The 22,386-nt window shown below is 48.5% G+C and overlaps 1 protein-coding gene across 21 annotated transcripts in view; it reads left to right on the top strand.

Moving 5' to 3' along the window:
• Positions 1 to 1,325: 1,325 nt before the first annotated feature.
• LOC130541812 (glycogenin-2-like) overlaps positions 1,326 to 22,386 on the top strand; it is a 36,032-nt gene continuing 14,971 nt past the window's right edge. For 4 of the 21 annotated variants that reach the window (XR_008960593.1, XM_057315786.1, XM_057315777.1 and 1 more), the window contains exons 1-8: positions 1,817 to 1,923; positions 2,621 to 2,762; positions 7,709 to 7,850; positions 16,334 to 16,508; positions 17,711 to 17,873; positions 18,773 to 18,899; positions 20,274 to 20,496; positions 21,728 to 21,859. Coding sequence is in view for 20 of the 21 variants with exons in the window: in XM_057315786.1 (XP_057171769.1) it covers positions 2,756 to 2,762; positions 7,709 to 7,850; positions 16,334 to 16,508; positions 17,711 to 17,873; positions 18,773 to 18,899; positions 20,274 to 20,496; positions 21,728 to 21,859 (969 nt within the window). In the remaining variant the exon portion in view is untranslated. Of the gene's footprint in view, positions 1,634 to 1,688; positions 1,765 to 1,816; positions 1,924 to 1,960; positions 2,119 to 2,397; positions 2,483 to 2,620; positions 2,763 to 7,708; positions 7,851 to 16,333; positions 16,509 to 17,710; positions 17,874 to 18,772; positions 18,900 to 20,273; positions 20,497 to 21,727; positions 21,860 to 22,386 lie in introns of those variants that run through there. The other 17 variants (XM_057315776.1, XM_057315768.1, XM_057315771.1 and 14 more) reach the window with 13 other exon arrangements.

Genomic DNA, 22,386 nt, shown 5'->3' with positions numbered 1-22,386 from the left:
CATTGGTATGTAGGCTGACGGTGTAGACATGATGCAGGGTGAACCTGCTGGGCAGGTGGCTGGTGAGAGGGGAGGTGACCCCTCCCCCCCAGGACTCCTCTCTCCCCTTCCCCCACCCCAGCAGGAAGCCCCAGCTGTTTTGTTCCTGAGCGATAGGCATGTCAACTCCCCCTGCAGATATATGTCCCCTGGACACCTCAGCCAGTGGACAATGACAACCTGCGAGATCAAGGAGGACCACCGAGAATGGAGAGTTCCGGAAGTAGTTGCCTGGTGTTTCTGAGCACTGGTCCCTATGCTCTCCTATGGCCCAGCCAAGAGTTGTCTCCTCCCCCAGGAGTTCCTGGCCCATCTGGCAGATGCTTCTCTCCCTCTATGAGTCTCCATGGCTCACATGTCTCCTGTCCTAATACCAACTCCTACCCCACATTCTTCTTCTGACCCTTCAAGGTGTGTGTCCAATATGTTCAGCTCTCCAGGGCAGCATCCCTGGGTACCCACTCCCCCGTGCTCCCCTTTCTCTGTACATTCAACTGTACTGGAGGAAGAGCGGGAGGGTTCAAAATGGCGGCTCCTGGATCCACACCCAAGCCACCTGTCTCCCTGTCCTGCCCAGTTCTGGATGGTTGACTTGAATGACTCCCTCAGTTTTACTCATCACACTGACCGCTTCCACACTAGCGGTCTCCAGAATGAACACCTGCTATGCACACCTCCATTCGTTCATGAACACACGCATTCGCTCATTCCCTTGTTCATGCATTTGATTCATTCATTCACTCCTCACACATTCATTCATTCATGAATACACGCATGCACCCATTCCCTGGTTCATGCATTTGATTCATTCATTCACTCCTGCACACATTCATTCACTCATGAATATTTGCACTCACTCATTCGCTTGTTCATACATTTGATTAATTCATGCACTCCTGCACACATTCATTCATTCATGAATACACGCATTCACTCATTCTCGTGTTCATGCATTTGATTCATTCATTCACTCTTACGCACACTCACTCACTCATTCATGGATCTGGACCTTCACGCACTCATCCAATTATGCATACATGAACTCACTCATGCACGCATTGAGCCCACGCATCCCGCATTCCTGCATTCCTCCTTCATTCACGCACGCACGCATTCAGGGTTTCGGTTATCCCCGTCCGTACTCACTCACGCACTCGTGCGCGCACATTCCCTCCTCCTTCATGCGTGGATATGCTCCTGCGTTCACGCATGCGGCCGGTCACTCACACATCCAAGTCAGGAGCGCATGGACCGCTCCCCTGGCTTCCCGCTCCACGCCTGCCCACATAGCCGCACTCCCGCCTGCGCACGCGCGCCCTCACCCACGCACGCACTCCCTGGGGCATCCGCCCATGCGCGCCTGGATTCAAGTGCTGAGGCGCCAAGTCTTCATTTATCTTGTGATCCCCTCAGGCGTCCGTGCGTGCGCCCATGCTCGACTCTTTCCTTCGCCACCCCCTAATTCAGTAAGCTCGAGCGTGCCGCTGTCCCCGCGGGTAGGTTTCCAAGCGTGGACTCTCCTGCGCAGCCGGCTGGCCTTGGGCCAGGCCTCCGGGCCACTGCAAACATTTACTCTGGAGCGGGCTGAGTAAAGGTTAAACGTCCAAACCTAGAAACCACGAGCTCCCGGACTCCGCGGGGAGGGGGCCGCAGGGGGCAGGGGCGGGGCGCGGGAACGGAAGGCGGCCGAGGCCCGTCTGCGGCTTTCTGCCGGCAGCAGGACAGGCGAGGCGGGCGGGGGCTGCGGCTCGGCGGTGGGGGACCCGCGCCCGGGAGGCCGAGCGGGGGTGGGGCCGGGCTTCCGGCGAGCGGCCAATCGCGGGCCGCGGGCCGCGGGGCCTTCCCAGCGCCGGCTGGGCGAGAGGCCGCCGGAGCGCGCAGGAGGTGTGGGGCGCGAGGGGTTGCGGGGCGCTGGGGAGGAATCTGCGGAGGGTGGCGAGAGCGCGAGGGAGGCGCGGGGCGGCGGGCGCGGGTAGGGTTGGGGCGGCGGGAGCGCGCAGGAGGTGTGGGGGCGTGGAGGCCGCTTGGGCGTGCCGGGGACTCCGGGGGCCTAGGGCTGCCAGAGAGCGGAGGGACGAGGTATGCAGGGTGGGGCGCGCAGTGGGGTCCTCGCGAGAAAGGGGGGTGACTGGGTCGCGGGCCCCGGGTGGGGTCGGGGCCTCCGGGAGCGCGGAGGAGGGGCGGGGCGCAGCCGGGCCGCAGGTAACTGGGGAGCGGCGGACGAGTCGAGGGGCGCCGGGCGGGAGCACACGACCCACGGGAGCCCGGAGGAAGTGCGGGGAGCGGCGGGGGACGCTTCTGACACCCGGGTGGGCAAGGGCCTGAGAGTGTCCCAGAACGGGAGTATAGGCAGGGCGCAGAGGGGTCGCAGGTGACTCCGGGGCGAGGACGGGGGTCGAGGGGAGCCTGGCTGGAGGACAGAGGCTGCCCACGATGACGGAGGGTGAGCTGCAGGGCAGAGGAGTCCTGGAGGTCCCTTAGGTTTAGCGGGGCCCAGGTGACTCGGGGAGGGTGGGGGGATGTTGGGCTGGGGCTGGGGCTGCAGCTACGGGTATCTGGAATGCCAAGCTGTCGCCTGCAGGCCCGGAGATCAGCGATCGGCCAGCCGAGGGTCCTCTGAAGACCACGCCTCTGCTAGGCCTTGCTCCGGGCGCCGGAGTCCACCCACCACGCCCAAGAGAGCCCAGGCGCACGTCGGCCCCACTGCGCCCAAACCATGCCGGGTGAGTCTGCGAACGCTTTCCGTGTCAAGCGTCCCTGTTCCTTCTGGCACCTGTGAGATTGATCTGGTCTCCGGGAGAACCCCCGCTTTGCCCGCACAATCACCCCAAGGGCCTCGCCTCCCCAATGCCTTCCCAGTGTGTCCCTGCATTTGCAGAGACTGGCGCTGCCCGGTCAGATGGAGATGGGGTGAGTCTCACCCGCTGGGAGGGGTCCATTGATACCCTGGTCAGGGAGCCTTGAGATTCCTGAATTTCCCTTCTCTAAGAGGCAGTCCTAGGAATTTAGATGGGCTCCTTTCTTGGGCATGAAATTGCACTGAGTGTGTTTCTGACCGACTGGTAGACAGATAGGAAGTTCATGCCCCTAAAACTTTAGGAACACAATGCCTTTAGGGTTTCCCAAGTTCAGGCCACAGGCATAACTCTGTTATTCCAGTAAAGACTGGGGTAATCCCCCAGCAGGACAGCGGGCTTCGAATGGCCACATGGCTGGGGCTTAGGGCAAGGCCTGCCCCCTGCCCCCACGGAGGGTCAGATTCAGTTCTACACACCTGTCCTTTAGGGGGGTTTGTGGACATCAGATGTGGACGGTTCAGAGGGCTAGAAATTAGATAATTGGACTGTGGCCTTAATCCATACGAGAGATGCCTGTCCTATTTTTATCATGAAGACGCCCCATCTTGCACCAGAACAGACCTGATCATCCTTGAGCCCATTTTTTTTTTTTTTTTAAGCAACAGGTAACTTTGTATTCAGAGGAACAATCTGGTAAAATCACAGAGCAGCTCCCATGCTGTTTTCCTCCCGTCCGACCTCAGAAAGGACGATGGTTGAGGTGGGGGCCGAGGCATGGTTTCCTGTGGTTCCTCCTGTAGGACTCTGCTCCAAGGAGAGGCAGAACGGTTTCTCTGTTCCAGGGAACGGTTTACAGGTCTCCTGAGTGAAAACCACTTTCCCCCAAAGCCGCTAGGGCCCGTATAATGGCAGCATTCAGCGAGCAACCTTCGGACGCATCTCCATCGGCCCTGGAATGTGCTCGAAGACCCGAAGTGGGTATTTTGACATGTTTTCGGGGAACAAAAGCCACCTTTGAGTAAAAGGGGAGGGGCCGAGGAGGAAGCTGGCCATGTTATTTCGGGGGAAGGAGGCGGATAGAAGATGGGTCGAGTGGAGGACACACGAGGAATAGAAACGGATAAAAATGAACCTTTCTCCCAGATTCGTTACGAAACTCTCGGCCACCACGTTCTTCGGGCTGAACTTGATGTTGCGAGAATATCTGGGTTTTTTTTCCCTTAAACCCGTGGTTGGAGTACAGCCACCCGTGTTCTGTGCGTCTCCCCGCTCCGTGGCAGTGCCCAGAGTCCCCACCCTGGCTCCGTGTTGGGTGGCAGGTGACTCTAATTACGGTGTCCTTGGACGGTCGTGGATGTTCTCCGATGCCACAGCGGGACTCGGTCCTCAGTGCGTCACTTGGGGTCCCCAAAGCCCTTCCAGGGGATGTGCTCCCCCCCATGGACCGTGGAGCAGCTCTGCTCCCAGAACCTCCTGGCCTCCCCCTGCTTCACACGTGACTGTTTCTCACATGGAAGCAGTTGATGTGTTCAGACAAAGTAGATCTGAAACATGAGATGATTGGAAATCTAATTGTTCCGGTGTCTGCATTGATAAGGCTCCGGGGAAGGAGGCCCATCTTTATCAACTATGCCGAGTCAAACCAGACCCGGCCAATGGGATAACAGTGTCCTTCGCAATCATTGAGAGGATAAAAGAGTAGGAATAATCTAGTTGGATGTTTTTCATGTCTTTGTGTTACCTTCCGTTTAGAAAGAATTCGATGTTCTTTTTAGGACTATGCAACCAAGCTCTGCTGCAAATTTTCTTTTTCTTTGAGGAGGATCTAATTTAAATTGTTTACGTACAAATATATAGCCAGTTACAATGATGGAAATGTAGATTCATAGAAAAAGAGTTTCTCGGCCTGAAAAGGGCAGTTGCATCTAAAATTAAACCTGAGCGTGTCAGCAAGTGATTGCTGTGCTCCTTTTCCCCGGTGTGGGTGTGGCATGACTGGGTCTGCTTCCTGTGTTTAATGCCCTGATTTATTAGGGTGCTAGGACTGCCATAACAAATCCCAAGGATGGGGTACCTTAAAGAACACACATTTATTCCTCCCAGTCCTGGAGGCTGGGAGTCTGAGATCCAGACGGGGCCGAGGCTGCATATCTGAGATCCAGGCGGGGCCAAGGATGGTTCCTCTTGAGGCCTCTCTCCTTTGTATGTAGACGCCATGTTCTCCTTGTGTCCTCCTGTGGTCGTCCCTCTGTGCGTGTCGTGTCCTCATCCCCTCTTCCTGTAAGGACTCCAGTCTTACAGGATCGGGGCCCACCCCAGTGACCTCGATTTTACCTGTATCCCCTCTTTCAACACCTCATCTCCAAATATATCCTCGTTCTGAGTTCCTGGGAGTGAGGACTTCCTCTGAGTTTGGCCAAGGGATGGTGGTGGGGGGCATGTTTCAGCTCATAACACCCGCTGGTTATAGCAGTTACATTTATGTCCTTATAAAAATGCAGCAAAACCAGTGTATGCAGTTACCAATTTGGGTGACTTTGCTGTTTGTATTATATTCCACCCAGTACCTTCCCTCGGGCTAATGCAGCTGCACCTTCCTCGTGTGTGGACAACCATCCCGTCGCAGGGTGGTCTGTTCTGGACATGAGACTCCCTTGTCACCCTGAGGTCTCTGGAGGACCCCCGTCTTTGTTCCTATGCCTCAGACATGTCCACGGGGGGTGTCTCCTGTCCCTCAAACACCTCGTAGATGTGGGTAGATACATGATAGATATGATGGATGGGGGATAAAGAAATATGATGGTTGGATGTATGGATAGATAGATGATAGATCTGATGGATGGATAGATATGACAGATGGGTGGATGGATGGATAGATAGATGATAGATAGATAGATAGATAGATAGATACGACAGATGGATGGGTAGATGGATGGATGGATGGATGGATGGATGGATGGATGGATGGATGGTGGATGGATGGATGGATAGATGGATGGATAGGCAGGTGGATGGATGGATAGATAGATAGATACATAGATAGATAGATAGATACGACAGATGGATGGGTAGATGGATGGATGGATGGATGGATGGATGGATGGTAGATGGATGGATGGATAGATGGATGGATAGGCAGGTGGATGGATGGATAGATAGATAGATAGATAGATAGACAGACTGATGTAGTGATGGATGGATAGATCGACAGACATAGGGATGGATGGTTAGATGAATAGGTGGATGGATAGATAGATATGATGGATGGATGCATAGACAGACACAGACAGATAGATACATACTTTGGGGGGCTGCGTAGTTGACTTTGAAACTTCACTGTCTGCGTGTAACCCACAAGTCACAGGGGAGACATCAGGAATTTGCACACTCTTCTTAATTCGGGAAAGTAGCAGCAGCAGCAAGAACGTGCAGACAGGAGCCTGTTGTAACAGGCGCATTCTGGAATTTACCCCCATGGAATGTAAAAGGTCAAGGAGCCCCCCCGCCCCCCGGGAACCGGGCCTCAGAAGCTTGCGTTTGTCGCGTTATATTTAGCGTGAATGCCAGTCCTTTGGGCCCTGCTTCAGGAGCCGCTGGCCCGGGGAGCAGAGGACGCTCTGCTCTTTGAGAAGCGAGGTCTGTGTGTTCTCACCCCGCAGAGCGTGCCGCGAATTTTAATTTCTGCAGACAGCACAGGAGCCTGCACAGGATTTCTTTAAACTGTTGTCTCTCTCCTGGCAACACGCTCCTGGGGGAGCAGGAATTAAGTTGGTTGGAAGTCCCCATAAAAGCTACCACCACCACGAGTATGCACTTAGACTGGAAATTGCCGTCAATTGGATCCCCCGTCAGCATTTCTTTCCCTCCTAGTGAGACACTGAAACTGGGCAGAGTTTTGTTTTGTTGTCTTGTTTGTTTATTTCTTGTGAGTTGGGCAGGCATCTGCATCCTTGCTGAGATAACTAGGCAGTTGCTTACATGTTTTGTTTGTGTCTCAGATTCAGGTATTTGGGATGAGTTTTTTAGACTCGAATGCAGAGCAAAATAAGGCATTACGTGTAGGCTCCTTACGCTCTGTGTGTGTCTGCATGTGTTGGTGTGTTTTCAAAGGAAAAAGACGTAGGGGGTACCCGGGTGGTTCAGCATGTGAGTCTTGATCTTGGGACGTGAGTTTGAGCCCCACATTGGGAAAAGAGATAGATAGATAGATAGATAGATAGATAGGGAGAAAGGAAAAGAAAGAAAGAGGGAAAGAAGGAGGGAAGGAAGGAAGGAAAGAAAGAAAAGAAAAGAAAGAAAAAAAGAAGAAAGAAAGGGAGAGGGAGAGAAAAAGAAAGGAAGGAAGGGAAGGGAAGGACAGGGGGAGGGAGGGAGGGGCAAGAAAGAATAGAAAAGAAAGGAAAAGAGATAAAAGAAAGAGGGAAGGGAAAGAAGGAAGAAAGGAAAGAAGGAAGGAAAGAAAAAGAAAGGAAAAGAGAGAAAAGGAAAGAAAGAAAGAAAGAAAGAAAGAAAGAAAGAAAGAAAGAAAGAGAAAGAAAGAAAGAAAGGAAAAGAAAGAAAGAAAAAAAAGAAAAGAAAGAGAAAGAAAGGGGGAGGGGCAAGAAAAAATAGAAAAGAAAAGGAAAGAGATAGAAGAAAAGAGGGAAGGAAAGAAGGAGGGGAAGAAGAGAAAGAAAGAGAAAGGAAAGGAAGGGAGGAAGGAAGGAAGGAAAGAAGGGAGAAAATGAAGTGTTCCTAATGAACGTCTGTAATCTATCGAGCAGTTACTTGGTTCAGTGGGTGAAGCTTCAGAGAGAGGGGTGACGGCCAGCCCCGCCACCTCCTGAGATCCCCCGGGAACGTGACTCTGGTGTCTCTGTTCACACCCGCAGTGTCTGACCAGGCGTTCGTGACGCTGGCCACCAACGATGTCTACTGTCAGGGCGCGCTGGTCCTGGGACAGTCACTGAGGAACCAGCGTGCGACCAGGAAGCTGGTGGTACTCATCACCCCTCAGGTGTCCAGTCTGCTCAGGTAAGTCGGGACGACCTTCCCGTGCCCGGCCGGTTCCTGCGGCTCTACGCCTTGCTCTCGGAGGACCGTTGGTGGGTCTGGAGCTCCGGCCGACTTGGTGGGCGTCCGACGCTCGTACGCTCAATTCGTCATCTAAGGAGGCGAGTCTCGTAGAGAAAGTGAGAGATTGAAGGTTGGACGTCGTCGCGAGTCACATGTGGTTCTCCACAACCCTGCAACGTGCAGAATGGATTTCTGCATCCTGGCGCGTCTCTGTCCCCGTGTAGGATGTTTCCCGGGAAGATGAGTCGCGGTACCTCCAGGGGGCCGTGCCGTGTGCATGGCTGTGTCCTGTTGTGGTGCTGAGTACATGTCTAGGGGCGAAGGACAGCTCTGAGTTTCTCTCGATTGCTCTGGAAAACAAACGCAGGAGGCACGGTGTTCGGCCAGGCTTAGAGACGTTACAGCAGGTGGGACGTGGGGGCCGTCCGAGCGTGGGATCCGTATAGATGAGCAGCAAAGAGCAGAGCCATCAGGCCGAGCGCACGCGCGGCTCCTTAGAGCTGGAACGCGTGGGACACCTGATAGCCACGGGAACAGTGCCACGTGGCCGGCTCCTCTGTGAGCTTTGTACACAAGCTCACTCATGTGAATTGCACGGTTCCCCTTGGGTTGGGTGCTGTTGGTGCCAGGCTTGCCTCCGTTTACCAAGAGTCCTCGGGCAGGTGTAGCAGAGCGGGGATCCCAGCCTGTCCCCACCTCGTCATGCTCCACTCCGCTGTCTACTCCCCATGATGAGAGACGGTGAGCTGTCCGAAGGTCAGCGGTCAGCGAGGCTGGGCTTGAGGGTCTGAGGGAGAAGAGGGGAGACCGAGGGGTGGGGGCAGGGCAGGGCACACACCACCAGCCCAGGATAAGCAAGACTCCCCCTTGGTAGCCAGTGAGGTCACACTCAGTGGACACAAGGTCTGTAGAGGAAAGCATGGTTGGCAGGGACAAGGAAGTGGGGCAAGTTCCTGCCATGATTGGTCCATGATGTGTCTCCTGGAAATAGCCACGTGCCCATGCAGTGATCTGAATGCACGTGACTCCTACAGTCCGGGAATGGCGTGCTCTTGGCTTGAGAGTGCCGTGCTGGCCTTGAGATGGGAGGTCAAGGATGACTCCATGCTTAGATTGATAAGGATGCCCGCAGGTCTATGAGTGTGTGCTCACAGATGCGGACACCTGAGCCTGTTGGCACCCCGTTCTGTAGAGCGGGTTGTGCTTTCCAGCCTGAGTGTGGGGACCTTTCCATCTGTAGACACGCGGTGGTGTCCCCACAATGTCATGAATGGCGTGAGTTCCTTGGGAGACCATTTGTTCCGGATGCTCCCAGGTGATGGCTGTCAGCTCGGAGTAGCCGTGTGCATGGAGACTTCTCTGGGCGGCTGCTGTGAGAGCAGAATTTCATGAATTTGGGGCTTCTGGAGGCAAGGTCGAGATGCCTGGAATTTGGAGGACCTTGCAGTTTGCCACGGGCAAATAAGTGCAAGGAATGACAGAAGAGTTTTGTGATAGACACGTGGGCATGGGGTGTTCTAGTTTGTCCTTGGCTGTGGGCAGTGTGGACAGGGCTGTGGTGTTCATGTGTGGGGTGAGCCTGGAAGGGGACTGGGAGGTTAGAGGAGGCCTTCCTGGAGGCAGGGGTTGGCAGACAAGAGTCGGGCTCTGGGCGGGCAGCATTTGAGGACATGGGGAGGCCCAGAGTTCGCAGAAGCCTAGGAAAGTGTGCATGGGCTCATCTCTGGTACTCTGATGGCCACTCCAGTAAGGGGTTGTCCCAGTTAGCAATGGGGCACCAGGAAAGGAAGCTGGGGCAGGGCCACTGGAATTCAGCCCGGCTGTAGTAGGCACAGAGACTTCATTAGTCAGTGCAAGGACGTGGCCCCTAGAGCGGTTTCCCGCTCTGTCCTTCGCTACTCATTAAATGAGCGATGTCAGGTTCGCTTGGCCAGCTCTCGGGGCTGAGATCTGAAAGGCCAGTTCTGATCCGGACTCGGTAGTCTGAGGGAATAGGGAGAACCCACCCACCCCGTGAGGAGGCATCAAAGTGGGAAAGCCCACTTCTTGTGTCAAGGTGAAGACACAGAAGAATTTAAATCAGCATGGAGCCTGCAAAACATTTCCCCAAGTGAAGGAGAGGACATCATACTTAAGTTCAGGGGAGAGACCGTATTCGTGAAAAAAGTTAGTGCAGGGAACAGAAGGACTTTGGAAAAATTCCGAGGTGTGCTTTCAATAAAATTAGTGGAGTAGAGACTTGTCACAAATGGAGCTGCTAGGATGGACTGAGTTGAAAGGGGCCTGGTTGTGAGCTGAAGAAATGTTAGCAGCAAATAAAAATTACTAAAAAAATTAAACTTTTTAGAGACCCCCCCCTTACATGTAATCTGCCCTGCAGACTGTGAGAGTCATTGTTACGGAAAATGTCAGATGTTTCCCAGTATTTGATCAGAAGTTTACAGAGTAGGAAGCTTTAAAAGACAGGTGGGCCTGCTCCAAAGCTGAGAGCCAGTGAAACCATCTTGGAAACAAGGATGTATTTGAAAAAGATTTCCCAAGGTGAAGAAACGCCAGGAAACATAGGTACCACCAAGCGTGACAAAAGCAAATAAAGATCCCCAACGTAGATGTCCATATATTGACAACTTTTTAAAGTGGTGGTGATACGGATTTCTGGATACATCCAAGAAGCCATCCAGCCAAGTTCATTGGTCATTAGCAATGTGGTTGGAAGGGCTTCTCAAGCACGCAAGTCCTTAGGGACTTTGCTGCTTAAATAAAAGCTGAATGCTCTATCAAAAAACAGAACTTGGGGCTCCTGGGTGGCTTAGTCATTAAGCGGCTGCCTTTGGCTCAGGGTCTGATCCCAGGGTTCTGGGTTTGAGCCCTGCATCGGTCTCCCTCCTCCACTGGAAGCCTGCTTCTTCCTCTCCCACTCCCCCTGCTTATGTTCCCTCTCTTGCTGGCGGTCTCTCTCTCTGTCAAATAAATAAATAAAATCTTAAACAACAACAACAAACAGAACTTAGCGAGAAAGTTCTTTCTGGCAGGACAAGGAGACGAGTAAAAACCTAGTATTGAGGGCAAATAATTGTTGTAAATATATTTATGAAGCTAAGCACATGTAAAAAGGACCCATGTTATCTGATATAAATGTGTATTTTATTTATCAAGTTTTAATTTAAATTCCAGTTAAGTAACGTAGCATGTAGTATTAGTTTCAGGAGTACAATATAGTGGTGCAACACTTCCATACATCACCCTGTGCTCATCACAAGTGCGCTCCTTAATCCCATCACCAGTTTCACCCATCTCCTCTATCTGCTATATTTATTTAATAAACGATGGACAGAGTTATTGGATCACGTGTAGAAGAAAGGAAAAGCACAAACGATCGTGTGATTTTCTAACGGTAAGAATCCAGGCAAGAGATGTTACATAGTAAAGAGAATTCACATTTCAGATATACCGCTCAAAATCCTTTACGTGCCAACGATCGCCGTATAACGCACGTCAAGAAAACCCTATTCGATACACAGGCAAATGCAAAGAATGGTAGAGGGAGAGTCTCTTTATATGGTTTTCCTAGTGTTTAACTCACAAATGAAGCGGACACGTGAGTAAATTGATCTAATGAATAATGCATGAGGTATCTCTTAAATGCTATGCATTATGTAAACAGTGATCTTTGTTCTCATCAGCCATGGACCACTTAGAAAAATTGATTTTATACTCCTGGTACAAGGAGGCATTTAACGTGTCACTTGAAGCAGGAATTGAGTGTTATAGACTTTGACTATAATGTAATGAAAGTAGGCATTAATGGCAAAACGAATTTAAAAACTGCATTACCCTTAGACATTTTAAATCAGAAATTCCTAAACACTCATAAGTGAACAAATCAAAGTCTGTGGTACTTAAAAAAGTACTAGTAATATGGGCACCTGGGTGGCTCAGTCGTTAAGCGTCTGCCTTCGGCTCAGGTCAGGATCCCAGTGTTCTGGGATCGAGCCCCACATCGGGCTCCTCCGCTGGGAGCCTGCTTCTTCCTCTCCCACTCCCCCTGCTTGTGTTCCCTCTCTCAATGGCTGTCTCTCTGTCAAATAAATAAATAAAATCTTAAAAAAAAAATACTAGGAATGTGAATGCTACCTATAAAACCAAAGGGGAAAGCTAGAGTCATTCCAGAGAGAAACATTAAAATCGGTGAAGAAGTAAATTACCGAGTTCAAAACAATTTTACATTAAAACAAACAAAAAATACAGAAGGCAAATAATACAAAAACTAAAATCAGTGAAGAAATTACCCAGTTTGAAAATTTTTTTTATTAAAACAAACAAAAAATACATTAGGCAAACAATACGAAAATTAAAATCAGGGGCTCCTGGGTGGCACAGCGGTTAAGCATCTGCCTTCGGCTCAGGGCGTGATCCTGGCGTTGTGGGATCAAGCCCCACATCAGGCTCCTCTGCTATGAGCCTGCTTCTTCCTCTCCCACTCCCCCTGCTTGTGTTCCCTCTCTTGCTGGCTGTCTCTATCTCTGTCGAATAAATAAATAAAATCTAAAAAAAAAAAAAGAAAAAAATTAAAATCAGTGAAGAAATTGTCTAGTTGGAAAAAAATTTTAAATAAGCAAACAAAAAATACATAAGGCAAGAAGGAAGAGATTCATAAAAACTAAAAGCGAAAACAAACAAAAAATACATAAGGCAAGAAGGAAGAGATTCATAAAAACTGAAAACTGGGAACAGGAAACAAACCAAGTGTTGGATTATTTAAAAGTAAATTAAGATGACAGAAAACATAAGTATCCAAAATGAAAGTGAAAAAGTAGTCATTTGCATGCAATTTCAATTTTAAAAGCAAATAGGACACAGAGCACTTTGCTGGTAATCCTGACAAAATACTAGATCGTTGTAGGGAAGCTCAGATGACCCCACATTGATTCTAGAAGACACAGAAAACTTTGCTCACCAGTGCCCCGGGGTGGAAAACAGAGAATGTTATCAAAGGCTTATCTGGTAGAAGGTTCTGAGCCTGGGCAGTTACAAAGGACGTTCTGTGACGTTGGCCACAATGAATGAATTTCCATGTGATTGGAGCTGTCTCAGAGCTGAGGAAAAAAATGAATGTGTTCATTTATTTTAAGAAACTGTCCTGATCTTGATACCCAAACTTGATTTACAGGTTTGGTTGTGTTTTACATATAGACGAGAAAAGCCACCGAGTACACAACAGCTGCAACACCTCGAGGTGTATCATAGGGAAATGAATGGTGCCCTAAGGAAGACATTCATGATCTCCGTGTCATTCAGCCCATCCATCTATCAGAGAAAGGCAGTGATGTGGTCCTTTGAATATAACGCTAAATGTGTACTAAGATGAATTCAAGTAGATTGGGAGTGTAAAGGTAAAGTTTTTAAAGCACAGAGAAATCTTAGAAGTCAGTAGATCAGGGTGTCTCAGCCTGGGCACTACTGACATGTGCGGTTGGATGGCTCTCTGAGTTGGGGAGTCCTGGGCACTGGAGGGTGTGGAACAGGGTCCCTGGTTTCCACCTGCCGTATGCTGGTAGGATCACCGCTCACAACCCACAATCTGCAGAAAAATGTCTCCAGATACTAACATGAATGGATGTTTCACTCATCTGAACGTGGGGAAAGCCATCTTAAATTAAAGCAAGAGAGGACACCAGGACCTCTACAGGTCAGAAATAGTATGTGTAAAAGTAAAAGATCAAACAAAGAAACTAAGGAACACATTTACAAAATCTACAGTGGGGAGGAGGCTTGTTATCTATATAATATTCAAGAAGTCTTCCAACCAGGCTCCACAAACGGACAGACAAACGTAGCAATGGTGGAGGGTATGAACCATCAGTACGTCTACGGGGGATATTTATGACCAGCTAGGTTGGCAACTGTTTTTGTAAATGTTGGTGTTTTGGGGGGCAGACTTTCATCTTTGACATCAGGTGACGTCATTAGACTAGAGGCAAATTGGCTATAACCCATTCTCTCAAAAGTGTTTCAACTTAATTGATACATAAAGTGCACTTCCTCTTGCCAAAAATGAGCTCTTCGGCTCCCAGAGAGAAACACTTTCCCCTGTGTCCAGACCCCTGACTTTCAGAGTCAGACCAGAGGCTCTCGCAGATGCAGAGCTGGGAACACTGACCCTGACATAGACACACGTCCTCATGTGGCTTGTTTGGAACCAAGACAGGAAACATGGGGTCTTTCTTGGTTGCCTGCTGGCCCATCAGTCCCCCTAGTGATTGGGGCAGTCATTTTTTTTTTTTTTTTTTTATAGAACTGTCCTGATAAAGCCAAAAAGACCCCAGAAGAACACATGATCCTGTCCTCCATTCCTGTTTCCTCAGGGTTGGTAAAAGCTGCCAACACTGACTTTCTTCAGTCTCTTGGTCCACTCAAGGAGAACTGTAAAATATTCAGAAACATCCAGGAATCCTGGGAAGGTTCAGTATTACAGAACCAGTTAGCTTTTATAGGACGCATTACATACTTTGCAGTCATTGGGAGGGCTGAGGAACAGTGCCCTGTGGTCCAGTGACAAACAGTGACAGGTGACCAAACGTGACCGAGGGTGTGGGTATGAGGACCACCACTCTGCTCTTCCAGGCTGTGTGGTCCAAGTGCACAGTGGGGTAATGTTTCTGCAGAAAGCTTCAAACAAATTGTCTTGAAACTTCATTCTGAGCCCAGGCACTTATTTTGAGAAAACAGGCAGAGCTGAACAAAGGAATTTAAGGACATACATCACGGTCTATTTGTAGCAACATGGAGTGATATTTCTTTTGCCCTCCACTCCCCCTGCTCCCGGATCTTTATACAACCCTAAGGATGCCATAAATTCCACAAATAACTGGGTTAAAAGCAAGGGAAACTTGGCGATGAGGTAGTACTTTCTCAGAGACGTAGGTACTTTCAATACCGTTCGATAAAAAAGCACCGAAAAATTTAAGGTACGAGCCGGTACAGATAGACCCCGGAAGCACCAACATCTGCCTAATAATGGAAGTTTCAAATGGAGCAAAAGAGAGAACAGATTGTAGGAAATAACTCCTCTCCTATTTCAGCTCTGAGAATGCCCCGTGAGCGTTGAGCAGAATGAACGATGTTGATCCCGAGGGGTGGCGTTACAGACCACCAAGAACCGAGAAAGGTCGTCAGGTTGAGAGAGCTGATGTCTCATATGTTCTAGAGCAAAGTAATTTCATGTGTGTGTGTCTTCTAAAGTATACTGACGTAGAGTATTACGTTAGTTTCACATGTACAGCACGGTGTTCGACATTGCAGAACGCTCACCACAGTGAGTATGGTCACTGTACAAAGTTATGACGGTATTATTGACTACATTCCCTATGCTCTACTCTTCATCTCTGTGACTTACTCACTTTATATGGGAAGTTTGAACCTCTTAATCGCGTCATCTGTTTCACCCTGCCATCCTCCCATGGGGGCAAAGTAATTTTGGAATGAGATTTCTGTATTCAGCCAAATTAGTGCAATTTGAACGCAAATTAAAGATGTTCCAAATACATAAAAGCTTGTATCTTGGAGGAGATACTTCAGCCTATGAAAACATGCTATTTCTTCTCAAAACCTTTACCCATTGATTTTAGCCTCTACCGATGGATCTTGTCAGCAATAATTATTACTGTGGTATTAGCCTAACTGTGATTTTCTATTTCCCTTGTTCCTGATGCATTTAGTATTTGGAATTCTTCTATAGCGAATTGCTGCTCCTTCTTCCCCATTTACTTATTTTTCAATTATGATATTAGTATGGATCCATGAATATTCATTGTATACTTTAGGTTTGTTATTTGTTTTCTTATTCAAATTTGATTGGCTCCTGATATCCTTTTGACATTCCCCCATCTTTTTTTGGCTCCTCCTTAATTTTTCATCATTGCAAGAAAATCCAGCCTATGATGAAGTAGAATTTAAGCAAAAATAAAAAAATTAATGGACTAGAGGAAAATTTCATTTTGATAAAAAGTACAGTCTTTCAGAATTTGAGTCTTGAACTTGTATGCAACTAACAATGTAGGTTTTGAATACATAAGACAAAAACTGATCGAGATTGTAGTGGACATCTGTCAGTTTCTCCCTGCTCAGCATTCATTCCCATGGCCCGTGCATTTTTCAAAGAGAAGTATCTTCCTAAGGGATAGTGGAATCAGTCTACCTAAGACAATTGTGTACAGTTGTAAAGATTTTCAAGTTTGCATAAGGTTTAAGCATGAGTGGACAGTGTGCAAAGCTCCCTGGGAAAAATAAAGCCTGAACATGAAGATTGTGGTGAATTTGATAGGGTTTTAGATCTGTGTTTCATGTGTGTGAGTAGCAAAGGGGTGTCATCTTGAAGGGGTAGCATGTTCTGTGTTGAGTGTTCCCTTGCTCTCCTAGTACCTGGCGTGTGTCTTTTCCAGGGTTATCCTCTCGAAGGTTTTTGATGAGGTAATCGAGGTGAACCTGATTGACAGTGCAGACTACATCCACCTGGCCTTTCTGAAGAGGCCGGAGCTTGGGGTCACCCTCACCAAGCTCCACTGTTGGACCCTCACCCATTACAGCAAGTGTGTCTTCCTGGATGCAGATACTCTGGTGAGTACAGGGGAAGAATGAGGACCAGACACTCCACTTGATAAGGAACCCCTCAGAGACAATGCCGTTCCCTGTTTACGGAGGCTGCTAATTCTTACAGGTGGATTCCCAGCAAATAACGTGCATCTCTGTCACCAGCATTGACATTCAGTGCATGAAAATCAGGTATAACACAGTGTTTGCACTCCAATAACCGTGCCCAGGACACTAACGGACTTGAAAGCATGCTCCTTCCCTAGGAGGGCTTTATAATGCATGATTTCATCGATACAAAACAGAATAATGAGAAAAAATATTTTGCCTTGATTGCACCTTGAATGACATCGTTCGGGCTGGACCGGCACACCTGGCTTCTTAGGCTGTGGCTAGCATCCTCCACTTGTCATTTCGGGCTAGACCTGCCGTGTAGGAGCCTATGATGACTACTTTCAAAAACAGCCACGGGAAAGTTGAAATGTAAAATGAGGTTTGGGTGTTGGCATCCATTCTAGTTTGTCTCAGTTGTGCCAAAGCAACAGGGTAGGAACATGGACAGGTGCAGAGGAAAATAAGACCAATAACACAATCAGAGACTTGTGTCCTTTTTTCCAAACAGATTACACTTTAGAAAGGCAGTGGGTGTCAGAGGCGTCTGTAATCAGTAGGCAAGTTCTGGAAGGCGACTGATGACATTGTATTGACTTGCAAACCTCTCCCTTCACGTGTTTTCAGAGTTTTCTTGGTCACATTTGCTAGATTAAAGAGGATACACAGTCAGGCGAGTTCCATAGAGGATTTTAAGAACCTTGAGAAAATAATTTAGTTTCAGACGCGGTGTTACTTCAGTCACTTGAAATAAACCGGAGAGCAATCTTACACACTCTTCTCTTTTGAATGTAAACCGAAAATAAGAGTCAGTCCAAAAATCGGGGTGGCTCAGTCTGTTAAGCATCTCCCTTTGTCTCAGATTATGATCTCAGGGTCCTGGAATCGAGTCCCGCACCAGGGCTCCACACTCAATGGGGAGTCTGCTTCTTCCTTTCTCACTCCCCCTGCTTGTGCTCACTCTCTTTTTGTCAAATAAATACATAAAATCTTTTAAAAAATGGGCAGGAGTTTCCAATCACTAGACATTGAGCATCCTCACGTTTCTGCTGCATTTGTCACCTGCGTCCCAGACGTAAGAGAAGTCTTGCTACAGGTCCCATGATCTGCTTTGCCAGGTGCTATCCAATATCGATGAGCTGTTTGATAGGACAGAGTTTTCTGCAGCCCCCGATCCCGGATGGCCGGACTGCTTCAACAGTGGTGTATTTGTCTTCCAACCGTCTCTGGAGACCCATGGCCTCTTGCTGCAGCATGCCACTGACCACGGCAGCTTTGATGGTGAGTGACGGGAAGCCGGAAGTGGGTGGAAGAGGATGGGGCTGTTTCTGGGACCCGTACCCCTGCCTCATCCTCATTTCCCCCCAGATACGTGAATGGCAAAGACAGTTAAAGAAGCAGTGGAAGAATGTGGCCAGACAGGATGATAGGAATAAGTGAATTTAGTAAGTAAACACGCAACAGAGAAAACCATTGAAGAAAATATCCTTAGTGAGTAGGAAGAAGGGTTCCCCAATCCTGATCATACAGAAATGCATAGGCAAACCTTTCTCTGAAGACCAGATAATAGATTTTTTTCAGCATCACGGGCCATATGATCTCTGCTGCAAATATTTAACCCTGCAGTTGTAGAGTGAAATGACAATACTTACATGAACATGGCTGTGTTCCAATAAAACTTTATTTACAAAAATGGATACAAACGTCAGTTGGCCAGGCCCTGATATAGAATAAAGGGAACAACTCAAGTAAGTAATGAGAAGCTGGTGTCTGACTTGAATGGGCATTAATAGATGGGGAAAATGCTAGGATTGTTGTCACATAAAAGAGTAGACTGGGGAAGAATCATCTATGGGTAAGGACGAGGAGTTAGAGCACTGTGGATGTTGGATACAATTCATTGCAGTAGGCATGGAGAATTTGGGGGACAATACAAGGGTTTGTTATCAATGGTTTGGGTTATGGGTGGAGGATTTTGGAGAGAATACGCGCTGTTAAAATGAATGGTATGGGCGATCCATCCTTTTTGAGACAAGCGGTCATATTGTCGTGGGCAGAGAGGACATAATGGGACCCCGCGTGCAGGTGTGTGTGTTAAGCCCTTCAAACACATCTTGAATTCTTCGAATTCACATGTACCATCCGTGATTAACCTCCTGGAGTGTACGTTCACTGTTTAGGGGCAGATCAAGGCTTATTGAACAGCTTCTTCAGTAGCTGGTCCACGGCAGACATCCACAAGCACTTACCGTTCATCTATAACTTGAGCAGTAACACGGCGTACACCTACAGCCCCGCGTTCAAACGGTAAGTTCTCCACTTTCTAGATCCTTCTACGTCTGCTGCCCTCCGGCAGCCCTGTCTCTAGAATCTTTATCAGCTTTTGGCATTTGGGGAGGAAAAAAAACGTAGATCATCCCTCCGTTTGCCTGTTGCTTCAAATTATAGGTAGTCAAGGCAACAAGTCTGAATGGTGGTGGTTCCCAAAGTGTGTTCTAAGGAACCCCCCAGGGGTTCCCCCACAGTTCTTCGGAAGTCGTTCTGAAGTCAGAACGACTTAAAAGAATAATTCTTCTAAGATGTTATTTTTTCTTCTCATTTTTTTTTTTTTTGTAAGTGTACAGGGGGATTTTACAGAAACTCCATGACATGATTAAACCATGCACTAAAAAAAACAAAACAACGCACTGAACGGAGACCCAGACATGAAAAAGCAGCTGGCTCCTCTTGCGATCGTCAAAGTCATTCTTTCGACCATTGTGTTTTGAAAGTACAGTTATTTCTCATGAAAAAGTAGGAAATGAACATCCACATCTCGAGGGTTGATTGATTTCTAACGAATTGATTACATCCGTTTTGGGATTTCTGTTTTGTTGTCCGTTGCGATAAATATGGACAGGTAGAATCCACGTGAACAAAGCTCAGCTCTTGGTCCTCCGTGTGTTTTAAGAAAGTCAGGAAGTCCTAGGACCAAAATATTTGAGATTCGCTGCGGTGCGTGATGTTGTTATAAACAAAAGTGGAAAATCTGAGCAGAATGTAGGGAAAGAGTAATTCTAGAGCATACATTTTTAACAAACAACACGTTGCCTCTAAGGAGCAGGAATGGGTCCTCAGGGAGTGAAAACATCCTATTCATTTTAATGTATAAAGCAGAGGTGTACGTACAGAACGTGGATATATGGTGCAAATGTAGTGCTAAAATTTCATGGGAAGATGATTATGGGGAAAAAATGCTTAAAAAGGTAGAAAGGAGAAAATTTCCGATCTTGTAAAGAGAAGCCAATTTTCTTGTTTTCAGCTTGCGTTGTCTACTCTAAAAGTGGTGGTTTTTGTTTTTTGGGGTGTTTTTTTTTTTGGTCCCTGTTGTTTCAAAGAGATGTTTTGGGATACCTACCCTACCATCTATCTTTGTAAGACTCTTAATGTATTCTTCTAGTTTGAGGGAATTCCCCCACTGGGTTATGATTATGTTTCTTGGTAGACAGAAAACAAAATACTATAAACGTGGATTGTTTAAAAAAATTATCTTTAGGGAAAATAACCGTAGGCCCCCATAGCAGGGTTGAGACAAGTGTTCGTGTGCTGCTGTGTTTGACACGTCTTGTGGTTGTGGGGAATTTCCGTGCGTGTGTGATCCCTTCCAAGTGGAAAGTAGGATGCTTTGTGTTTCTTCCTTAGATTTGGTTCAAGCGTAAAGGTAGTCCACTTTTTGGGGCCCTCGAAGCCATGGAACTACAAATACAACCCGCAGACGGGCTCGGTGTTGGAGGAGGGCTCCGGGTTGGCCAACCAGCACCAGACGTCCTTCCTTAACCTCTGGTGGAAAATCTACCAGCACAGCGTCCTGCCTCTTTACAGCAGCTTCCGGGATGAGGAAGAGCGCGCGTCTCCAGGACACTCCGTAAGCGGGTGACACCCTCTAAAAGCGGGAGTCGAGGATGGGTATACACTCTGCGTGATCGAATCGATACCCGGTGTCCTTTCTAGACATGCTCCCTTCTGTTTCTACGTGCTGGGTTTCGTAAAGGACGCCAAAGATAGAGACGCCCTGGTTTGTTTCTTTCTGGCTCAAAATCATGAATGTTTAACTAGCCAAAATGTGGCCGTGATTTAGAGGGTTGGTGCATAAATTATTTCGGTTAACCGCCTTCATCAGGGAAAGAGCCACTCGTAGCTAAGTGGCTGCGGATGGTTGATTACCGTGTTGTTCAGGGAGACGCTTGCCAATTTACATCATCAATTCAAGTAGCTCTTGAAGGGCTTTGCTGAAGAGGATTTTTGAAACTCCTGATGGATACCGATTTGACTTTTTTATAAATGTAATGGTAACCCTTCGTGCTCTAAATACTCACATTTGTGTAGTTAGTCTACTATGGATAACACCTGCCGTGCAAACGACCTCTTGAAATTTGGTTCCAGAAAACTTCGTGACCTGATCATTGTTTACCAGGACGTGTCTGAGTACCGTACGGTCAATCACCAGCCACTGCATTGATGGGAAATGGAAGAGAATCCATACTTTGGTCTTGGCCACGGTTTTTGTTGGGTGGAATTAGGTGGTGCTTCTCTTTGGAAGGACTACGTTTCTCCCATCGTTTCTCACGAGGGAGTAAGAGTTTATCTGTGTTTGTGTTACCACTTATGTTCTGCTGGGTGGTTCGCTAGGCATCAGGTTGTATGGGAAGGAAATGAAGACGTAGAGTCAGGCAGTTCTGGGAAATAAGGCATTGAGAGCAGTCTAGGAGATGTGTGCTGTGTGGTGGTTCTCACCAGAATGGTGGCAGCTTCCTGGAGGACCACCTGTCACCTGTTTTATCAGAGCTTACCTTGTGAGTTGTCACGTGGACAGGAGGCCTACGGCCCTGGGGGCTCTCTGTGTCGGACCAGGGGTGTGGGACTGCTTCCTCTTGTTTCCAGAGCGCCAGGCTCTGTGCACGGCCAGCTCAGAACATGGATAGGTTGTTTATAAGTCTGTGTGCTTTCGTGGGCAGGCTTCTGTTTATTGAGTGCAGATGATAGGGTTCAGGAGCTCTGGCCATACAGAGGACGGGATGGGTCCTGGGGTCCCCAGGGCAGCCAGAGAGTTAAAAAGATGTAAGGAGGACTTAACAAGTGCATCCATCTTTCTGCAGGCTGACATCGGGGAGCCGTGTACAAAACCAGCGGTGGGGTCCAGCCAGCCTTGGCCTGCTGAGGGCCCTTCAGAGCAGACTGTGGTCACGGATGACACCCCACCCTCACCCAAGGGATGCCATTCGGAAGACGTAAGTACCCGGCCTCCACACAGGTGTGCCTGGAGAATCAGAGAATCAGACGCTGGCTCCTCAAGGAGACAGAGCTGAGAGCCTGCTCCCGGGGCTCCCGGGGAGGGAGAGGGCATGGCCCCATCTGCAGTCTGCTCTGGCTTCGAGGGGCTCCTGTGTTCATATAGATCATTGCACCATGACCTGTGGGGTACATCCCACCAACATGTGCACGTCCTAATTCTGGGAACCTAAACATGTTACCTTATCTAGAAATAGGGTCTTGGCAGGTGTGGTCAGGTTGAGGACCTCCAAGGAATGATACTGGGTTTTTTAGGTGGGCTCTGTGTGGTCACCAGGGTCCTCTTATGGGGGAGGCAGAGGGAGATTCGCTGATAGAATGTGACGTAGAAGAAGAGGCCAGACAGAGATGGGGAGACGCTAGTTCTGCTGGTGTTGGGGGAATGTGGCCACAAGCCAGGGCTGCAGGGGCCTCAAGAAGTGGGAAAAGGCCAGGAGATGGACTGTCTGCAGAAGCTGCCGGAAGG

Source organism: Ursus arctos, chromosome Y (assembly GCF_023065955.2).
Source record: "Ursus arctos isolate Adak ecotype North America chromosome Y, UrsArc2.0, whole genome shotgun sequence".
Taxonomy (NCBI): domain Eukaryota; kingdom Metazoa; phylum Chordata; class Mammalia; order Carnivora; family Ursidae; genus Ursus; species Ursus arctos.
This window is presented reverse-complemented; position numbering and strand designations above follow the sequence as displayed.